Source organism: Lontra canadensis, unplaced genomic scaffold (assembly GCF_010015895.1).
Source record: "Lontra canadensis isolate GAN:19392208 unplaced genomic scaffold, GSC_riverotter_1.0 scaffold96, whole genome shotgun sequence".
Classification (NCBI taxonomy): Eukaryota; Metazoa; Chordata; class Mammalia; order Carnivora; family Mustelidae; genus Lontra; species Lontra canadensis.
In genome coordinates, this window is record NW_022631090.1 from 579,233 (window position 1) to 588,866 (window position 9,634).

The following is a 9,634-nucleotide window of genomic DNA, read 5'->3' on the forward strand; positions in this document are numbered from 1 at the left end:
CCTAACAGTACCTTTCCCTCAGGGTTGTTATATTAAAAGAATTTATCCCTGTCACTTTCCTAACCGTGCACCCGGTCCATAAGAAGAATTCAATGATTATCTGCAGGGCGCCTAGGTGGCTCAGTTAATTGTCTGCCTTCAGCTCAGGTCATGATCCTAGGGTTCTGGGACTGAGTCCCTCATGGGGCTCCTTCCTCAGAGGGGAGCCTGCTTCTCCCTCACCCTCTGCCTGCCATTCCACCTGCTTGTGTTCTCTCTCTCCCCCACTCTGTGTCAAATAAATAAATAAATAAAATCTTGTAAAAAATAAAATAAATCAATGATTATCTGCTATTGTAACTGTTATCCTCCTAGCCACCCTGTTGCCTGTTCCCTCTGGATAGGGAAAGCTCCTTCTTCCACCTCAGTGTTACTAGCTCCAGCCCACTGACCCCCCAACCATGCACACATGGCTATCTAATGAACAGTATGTCTCCTTTCCTCCCTAGCACCCTGGTGTCAAAGGGTGGCCTGAGTTCCCTATTCTGACCTATCAGGGACCTCGTGTCATCTCCTGTATTTCGGGTTTACCAGATGGCAAGGCTCAACCTCCGTGTAAGCACACAAACCCACATACAAAGACCTTGCTAACTCTTAGTTTACTCGTTCATAAATGGGCATAGTAATCGTGCCTGTCTCTTAGGCACTCATGGGTGTTACGTGAATAGCAAGTACGAGGCAAAGAGTGTTGTGGCTACCGCTTACTGAGTACTCACTCTTTTTTTTTTTAATATTTTATTTATTTATTTGACAGAGAGAGATCACAAGTAGACAGAGAAGCAGGCAGAGAGAGAGGGAAGCAGGCTCCCTGCTGAGCAGAGAGCCTGATGTGGGACTCGATCCCAGGACCCTGAGATCATGACCTGAGCCGAAGGCAGCGGCTTAACCCACTGAGCCACCCAGGCGCCCCAGAGTACTCACTCTTCATCAGGTTTTTATACCTGGATTTCTGTGCTTTGCCTGGGGGTTGCAAAAAGCCTTCTCACCTGGGAGTAAGCCAAAAACATAGTACCCGACACCAGGCTCCTGACAGATCCAAACAGGGAACTCGGGCCACCAGACTGCCTTGTTAGGGAGTAGGATGGACAACCATTTTACAACAGGGGCCTGAAGCAGAAAGGAGACAAAGTGCCCACTAGACGGACACACAGGCTCAGTTAGGGGGAGAGGGGAGAGATGACTGATGGTGATACCCACTGGGGCAGGGAAGAGGGCTCTCCTTGCCTAGAGACAGAGGAGAATAAGCAGAGAGCTGAGGGCTTGTTGACACGTGAGTGGAGTGGGCCTATGGGTAGAGCCAGCCTGCGTACCCGAACACAGGTACATCTGCGTCAAAAGCCCATGCTCTTGATCATTACAGTATTAATGCCTGGCACAGAGTAGGTGCTCAATGAGTATTTGTGTAATGGAGGAATTTATAGTGCTGCCTCTTTCTGGAAAGGGTTCTCTCTCCATCTTCCCCTGAGCCCATCCTTCAAAGCCCGGCTCAGATGCAGCCTCCCACTCAGCTGATGTACCCTCTCTACATTGCTCTTGGGTGGGGAAAGCCAGAAGCATTAGTGCTGGGATGAGGAAGTGTGGGGCACAAGGATGGGCCAGCTGTCGTGGAGCTGGAGGAAAGACTCTTGAGTTTTGCACTGGATCTGAAGTTGCTGCAAGGACCGGATACACCGATAACAAAGTAACTCACACTGGGTTCTGGTTACTCATAACAGTGAATTCCAATCACTTAGCAACCACGTGTGGGGAGGAGGATTGGAAGCCATTTCAGGGCAGGGGACTGGGAGGAAAGGGGGACAAAATGTCTGCCACTGACCAACAGTGCTTGCACACTGAGGAGGAGGAGCAGAGGGAAAGTGAGAGGAGATCATTCTGAGTTAAGAATTACTGCTACGAGGGTTTTAGGGTCTTTAAGCCCGTGGGGATTTAGGGATTTGTAATTCTATGCTATATAATACTCTAAAACCAAGGATATTGGGATTCCAAGGATTTTAAATGCCTACAACCTATGGTACAAGGACTCGAGCAGTTTTTGAGCTATGAAATGCTGGGAGCTTAGGACCCAAAACAAGGATTTTAAACGGAACACTGGACATGTTGAAATACCAATCCCCCTTCGACTTCAAATCAGTCATGTTTTAACCCTTGCGACAGTGATTTCCAAACTGTCTTCCCAACAATCTAGGGATCCCCGTGCATGTCTCACAAAGGAGTGGAGAGTTAGTTTTTACAGGAGAGAGGACAGCAGGATGGGAATTCTGCATCAGCCGTTGTGCCTTCGACCAGGGCAACTCCATCTTCATTTGGTTTGTATATTGGTTTGCTGTACTCAGTTCAAAAGAAGGGTGTTTCTAGGGCACCTGGTTGGCTCAGTCAGTAAGTGTCTGCCTTCAGCTCAGGTCATGATCCCAGTGGCCCTAGATCAAGCCCTGCATCAGGCTCCCTGCTCAGCGGAGAGTCTGCTTCTCCCTCTGCCCTTTACCCCACTCCTGCTCTCTCTCTCTCAAATAAGTAAATAAATAAAATCTTTAAAAGAAGAAGAAGATTTGTATTTCCCTGATGCCGAGTGATATGGAGCACTTTTTCATGTGTCTGTTGGACATCTGGATGAGGGAGAGGAGATGCAACATGGGGGGTTAAGGGGGTAGGAGAAGAGTAAATGAAACAAGTTGGGATTGGGAGGGAGACAAACCATAAGTGACTCTTAATCTCACAAAACAAACTGAGGGTTGCTGGGGGGAGGGGGGTTGGGAGAGGGGGGGTGGGGTTATGGACATTGGGGAGGGTATGTGCTATGGTGAGTGCTGTGAAGTGTGTAAACCTGGAGATTCACAGACCTGTACCCCTGGGGAAAAAATAAATATATGTTTATAAAAAATAAATAAATAAATAATTTTTAAAAAAAAAGAAGAAGAAGAAGAATTAGAAGAAGAAGAAGAAGAAGATGAAGATGAAGATGAATAAGAAGTGTGTTCCAGCTAAAGCACAACAAAGAAGTTTTTAAGCCTCTGGCCTAGGAAAAAGGGACCAGAAACCTGCAGAGAGTGGCCCAGAAAGCCACATTTGATCTCTGTTGTGTTTTTTTTTTTAAATCAAATACCGCAAAGATTCTTCGACTACTATACCAAATGGTGCCAGAGAAATCAGGTGGATCAGGATAAAGCAGTCATTAGCTGAGTAAACTAGTCATTAGCTGACTCTACAGATAAGCCCATGTCTCCTATAAAATTAATAATAACTGCCACTGAAACTACAATTGCGATGACTACTACCATTTACTGAACACTTTTACTATGTGCCAGGGGCTATGCTAAGTACTTTACACATATTAGCTCATGGAACCCTCACAACAATCCTGAGAAGAAGTATTAGTTTCCCCTTATGACAGATGAGGAGACTGCGGCTGATTGGACAAGTAACTTGCCCAAGGTCATACGGCAGGCAGACGGTAGAGTCCGCTTTACTTACAAGCCAAAACAGAATGGACTACAGGAATCCAGTGGTCAAAGTTCAACTGTCTGGCAGCCTCAATTAAGGAATGAGGTTAAACTTTGACCAATAGGTGGCACCAGTGTGACCAGTGTGTGTGTGTGTGTGTGTGTGTGTGTGTGTGTGTGTGTGTTCCGTAGTCTGCTCAGGTTGTCCAAATTCAGGCACCTCCCAGAGAGGGCTCAGAACTGAAGCAGTCCACTCTCAAGTTGAAGCAGTCCACTCTCAAGTTGAAGGCCTGAATCAAATGATGTCACCCGGTCCTGTTTGTAGCTAAGCAAAGATCCGGGAGACCAGCAAGTGGAGAGACAGAGGCAGTTCCTTAAGAAGACCTGAGAATTTTTTCCTTCAACATTTCCTGGGCATGTCCCTTATACAAGGCAGTGTGCTGTGTGATAAAGTCACATGGGGATATCAGACACAGCCACAGGGGGACAGAGGCAGATGCTATGGTAGAGGAGGTCCTGAATATATGGGGGGACCCCACCTGGACTTGAAGTTCTGGGGAGGCTTCTCACAGGAACGGTGTCTGTGTCTGAACTAGTCCTATTGGCTGAAGGGGAGCTCACCAGACATACAAAAGTGGTGAGGCATTCCAGAAAGAGGGTTAAAGCCACCAAGGTGTTCAAAGGCATGACACATTCAAGGATGGGCGCCACAGGCTTCAACTGTCAAGAGACGAGTCTGAAGAGACTGGCAAGAACTAGGCGGTCAAATAGCTTAGAATATCAAATTAAAGGCTTCGTTTGTGAATATATGAATAGAGAAGCCATAGATTCTCAAGGGGATCTGTGATCAAAAGAAAAAAAGAACGGTAAGTCCCAACTGTTGGTGAGGCAATGAAGAGCATGGTAGGGCTTTCAGCGGGGCACGCTATGGTCTGATCTCGGGACCAGTGAGTGGGGAGGGCACATTGCGTAGGAAGGCAAGAACATGAGTTGGGGTAATCGGGGTAGGATAGGCATGAGGACCTGAGCTGTGGAAGGTACAAAGGGAATCGAGGAGATAAAGTTGACAGGATTTAGTAACCGACCCCCTTGAACTCCCTCCTTGCATGCATACCCTCATCTCCAAAGCTCAGCAGAGGCTACACGTCTCACTCCCTCCCCCGCCCCCCGACCCCTACTCCCTGCGTTTTGGAGGCCTTTTTGCTCCTTTCCTAAGCTGCTGTTGAAGTTTAATCGAGCCTGACTGATTTCACAAGTTGACAGAGAAAGCCTGGCCCCATGCTGGGTCAGTCCCGGCCCTATATCCCCATGGAGTAGAATCTGTCAACTGACCTCAGGTAGGGCAATGAATCGGCCTTGAGCTGTTCTCTGACCCTCTCCCTGTGGCTTCACAACATGGGCAGAGTTCAGTTAAGAAATCTGCACAGTTCCAGGAAAAGGGCACACATCATCTAGTTTATTTATGATTTATTTCACACCAACATACAGACCTCAGTGGATAGCATGCAAAATATATGGAGGTTCTCCAAAGCAAGCTGATTTCCTAGATGCCCCTTTCCTGTCCTGCAAGGCGCCTCAAAGAGGTGCCCCCACTTTGCTTGGATCTGATATTGGTGTCTCTGCAGGGGAAGCCAGAAGTCAGGCTTTCTGAAGGGAGGCAGGACTCTGGGGCCAGCTGGAATGCTGGGGAGTCAAAGACCCCCTAAAGAGTAACTGGTTCTCTCTGCATAGGCAGGTGCTGTCTTGATCTGCTTCCGAGGTGCTTCAGAAAGCAGGTCTTCCCCTAGAGCTCCTTGGACCCTCTCATTGTCAACACCACAGCAACACAGACAATGAGATCCCAGAGGCCTGGGCTCACAGGCCAATTGAATACAGCCACGGTGAGCTGGGCGCTCCAGGGCCCAATTTATAATCCAGAAAGCTATATCTGGAGATTCCTGCCTCACTGATGTTCTAGAGCCTTGCCAGTCATACTGAACCCCAATCAGACTCTGACCAGTTCAGTTTGGGCATGTCAGGAGAGGGGAAGGAAGATGAACTGTGGCCGTGTGTGGTGCTGACCTTGGTACCCTCACACACTCTTCTGGCCCCCTTTCCTCGGTCTCCTCTTCCTTGTCCTTTTCTTCTTCTTCCTCCTCCTCTTCGCTGTCTGAGTCCTCATATAGGTTGATGGTTGCCTGGACAGGGAAGTTCTGCAGTAAAATCTCCCCATCACGGTACAGGTAGTCAAAGGAGCGGGATTTAGGCCAGAAGAGCCTGTGGACAGAGAAGAAATATGGCCCCTGACTTAGTTAGGTCTCATACGTGCAGAGAGGCAAGGAAGGCTAGATGGAAGTCAACCCCTAAACTCCTTCTCCTGCCCACAGTAGTGAGGCGAAAGTGAAAAGAATGATTGTAACAGAACTTTCAAAATGGCCCCAGGCAGGAAGGTCATATCTGGTGGGCCTAGAGCTGTGGGGAGCCCCTGCCCCGGCATCTGTCAACTCCGACATTGATCCCACCCTCCCCCCACCCATGACTTCAGAAGTCTTCTAGCCAAGAATTCTCTAGCCCTGCATCCTCCACATCTCACTAAGACTTCTTTCGCTGACGCCACCCATCAGGGCTCATTCTTAGGGGTCACCGACAGATCCTCCAAGGAAACCAACCTTGGTCAACTCTCTGAACCACCCTGGGCTTCAGTTTCCTGGTCTAAGAAAGAGGGATCCGGGCACTGCCTGCCTCCTCCTGTTCCACAGGGCTGCTCTGAGGATTAGAAGAGCTGACAGATCTACATCAGGTTCCAAGCTGAGCGCCATAGGCTTACCTGACAGGATGATGGAACTCGGAGTCAGCCTTCGTGACTTCTGCACCTGTTGGACCACCAGTAGCCTGTCCAAAGCAAGAGCTAGCATGTGACTCAAAGCCCATGGCCACACAGCTGCCTCCTCTGTACCAGGGCTCACAACCCTCCCTAAGATGATCTAGAAACCTTAGACATCCCTGGGGGCAGCCCCTGTGCCCCAACCCCCACAAGGGGCTCTGTCCTTCTGGTTGTAAAACAAATCCACAGAGTCCTGGGGGTTGTTTGCTTTCCTGCCCCTGTTCTAACACCTGTTTGGAGATTGGCCCAGGAGACAGAGTTCTACTGAGCCACAAAGATTCAGGGGAAGGGGCTTGCAGGGTGAGGCTGCATGCCAGGAGACCAGGATTCTAGCACCAGCTCTCCCACAGGTTAGCTGTGGGGTCTGCCCAAATCCCTCCCCGCTCCTGGGCACTCATCTCTTCATCCTTCCCTTTGAAACCCCAGAGAGGCACTCCTCCCTCAGTCATCGTGAAATCAAATGTGAGGGAGGCCGTGGAGAGGCATTCCCCCATCTGCAGCCCCGGCCCAAAGGCAGGGGCGCTCTGGAAGGGGACCTGCCTGACCACTGTGAACGCACATGGCTGCCTGTGCATGTGACCGTGGGCCACAGGGGCTCAGACTCACCAAATCTACCAGTCTCCAAACCTGGCTCGACGGGTCACTTGTAGAGGACAGCCAGGGCCTCCAGAGACAAGCTCCTCTAGGACAGAGAGGCAAGATCAGTCCGTGGAGGAAGGAGATGGGAACCTCCGAAGCACTTGACTCCGATGCTGGGGCTCCAGGAAGCCTGTCGTGAGGCTCCTGAGCCCAGGTCAGGGCCCCTACCGCCTGCTTCAATAATGTGATCATTGCTCTTGTCAGGCTGTTTTGTAATTATCTGTTTACTCGCTGTTGAGCTTCTTGGGGGCAGACATAGGTGTGATTGCGTCTGAATCCCCAACGCCCAACAATGCCTGGTACACAGTAGGCATTTCACTCAGTGTTTCTTGACTGTTACATGTTTGGAGGAATAAATTAGGGTTGCATGGAAAATATCTGGCCCCCGATCTCCTACTCCAACAAGCAGAACTGAGAGTCCTGTCATCTTCCTGCACTGGGGAAAGTGGCCTGAACTATTCCTGGGCCCACTGCTTCCCCACTAGACTTCCAGAGGTCCGGAAAAGAAGCAAATGGAAATCTTAAGGCCTGGTCAGGAAAAAGACAGCCGCCCCCCAACCCCCACCACCAGTCAAAGGCTTCTTGGGACTTTGGCCCTCTTTTACCCACTCTTCAGCCTAGGTCATATGGAAGACATGCACGCAGTGTGGACGTCTCCCCTGTGCTCCTCAATGGACTGAGCCCCTTGGCCCATGAGGCCCTGGCTGCTCAGCTTTTAGCTTTGGCAAAGCCTCCGTCCCCAAGTTCCCTCCTGCCACCCAGAGGGATGAGTGAGGATAAGTGAGAAACCAGTTGAGGCACTCTAGCCTGAGATGTGGAAGGGGCAGTCTCTGGGGGCTGTGAGGTCTTGCCCTACCCCTCCACAGGGAGCAGGGGCACCCTGGCCATTCATCCATTTCATTGTCCCAGGACTTCCTGAACCCCACTAAGCCAGAGTTTGGGTTGCCAGAGGCCAAGTTCCACTTACCTTTCTCTGCCACCTACTTGCTGTCCAGAGGAAACAAGGGCCGATGGACTTAATAGGCCAGGGAGTGCCTGGGGGTGCTGCACAGGGGCTGGAACTAGGACTGGGGCTGGGACAGGGGCAGCAGCAGCGGGAACAGAAGGGTCCATCCTTAGGCGGTCGAGGCCAGGCAGGCCGTAGGGGCTCTCATTTCTCAGAACCTCCTGCATTCTTTTGGCCTTTCCTGGGAGACCCTTTTATAAGGCCTGTCTGGACTCATAAATTATTCAGGGCAGAGCAGGGCTGGGGGACCTGGGAGGAGGGATAAAGATTTAGAATAGGGAGCTCAGGGAGGGGGAGCTGGGTCTCTGGGTGTGAAAACCCTCCCAGTTGAATAAACAGAGTGTCTGTGGGGGGTGAGGGGTTTTCTTTACCTCCAAGTCAGAAAAGAAAACACAGAAGGGGCAAATCACACACCATTTGTGCAAATTCCCCAGGCAGTAACAAGGCTGGAGGGGGGAAAGGAGGGAAGCTCATTAGCACCCCAAACCACAGAAAGCTGTCAGGCACAGAGGGCTGGTGAGACAGGCCTTTGGCAAAGCCAGTTCCCAGCAAAAAGGGACAGCTGACCCAGCTAAGGCAAGCCACGGACTCACACGTTATTTCGGCTCAAAACCCACAAGAGATGTGCCCAGTGGACCCGACAGAGGGTGACTGCCATTAAGCATGCCACCAGGGTCAGGAAAATAGGAGGTTGTGGGTGGAGCAGATCCAGCTGCCCGTGGGGTCACCCTGGAGCCTTCCTTCCATGCCCTTTGTTTTCTGTGTTGGTTCCTTTGCAAAAGTGCCCAAATCTCCTCTCGCGGCCTCAGCAGTACGTGGTCTAGTAAAGGAGTGCAGGCAGCATTTCAGGGCTTGGAGGTCAGATTCCAAGTCTCAGAGCTCGACTCCCAGTCCAGAAGCCAGGATGCTGGGGGGAGTGTTGTGAGGGGGATGGCGGGAGGCAGGGTTCTTTCTGGCCGCTAAACTGCCTCAGAACCATCCCCAGCCCAGGGGCTTTCGTTCCCCTCACATGTGAGACAAGGGTGCAGGGTGCAGGTCCAGTGGCCTCAAGGGGCCCTGCCAGCCTGAACACTCTGTGACGGGGTTGCAGGGTAAAGGGGTACTGACCCCGGGGGCGGGGCAAGCAAGCCAAGCGGCTGCAGCACCGTCTTTGGCCTTAGCCAGTCTTCTGGGCCTTTGCCAAAAAGCTTCCAGTTACAACTGCTGGTGGCCTCCTTGTGCTTTAAAGTCCCGGAATATTTCTCCGGAGCTCAGCATCCAGGACCAGCATGGATTTAGCTTCCAGGTCGGGTTTCTGATTGTCCAAAATTTGAAACAACCTCAATGTCCAATAATAGGAAACCAGCTACATTCATTAGGGTAAGTCTTTGCCAGTGAATACTAAGCAGGCCCTCACAATCAGGCTCTAGAAGGATAATCATCAACACAGAAAATGGGAAAGAACATCAGATCCTAAAATCGTCTGAGCAATTCGATTCAAGGGCTCCTCTTTTCTCTCTTCACCCACCCCCTCCCCCCCCACTTGAAATTCCAGCCCCACCGGGTGCTCTGTAGCAAAGGAAAATTGGAAACAATATCAACAAATGCCTCACTTTAGAAAGCTGGCTCAACAACTCCTTGAACAGTGAGACAATTTCACATTCAAATTGG

At 50.7% G+C, this 9,634-nt stretch overlaps 1 protein-coding gene across 2 annotated transcripts; it reads right to left on the reverse strand.

Annotated features, from left to right (window-relative positions):
• Positions 1–4,939: 4,939 nt before the first annotated feature.
• On the reverse strand, positions 4,940–8,859 carry RIPPLY1 (ripply transcriptional repressor 1). 2 transcript variants are annotated; one of them, XM_032837132.1, is made up of 4 exons: positions 7,946–8,204; positions 6,946–7,021; positions 6,283–6,347; positions 4,940–5,732 (listed from the first exon to the last, which is right to left on the reverse strand). In XM_032837132.1, the coding sequence occupies exons 1-4, from the start codon at positions 8,149–8,151 to the stop codon at positions 5,477–5,479; spliced, it is 603 nt and encodes a 200-aa protein (XP_032693023.1). In that variant the 5' UTR covers positions 8,152–8,204; the 3' UTR covers positions 4,940–5,476. The 2 variants fall into 2 exon arrangements, with proteins under 2 accessions (XP_032693023.1, XP_032693024.1); XM_032837133.1 differs by lacking the exons at positions 6,283–6,347; positions 6,946–7,021 and having other exon boundaries at positions 7,946–8,859.
• Positions 8,860–9,634: the final 775 nt, after the last annotated feature.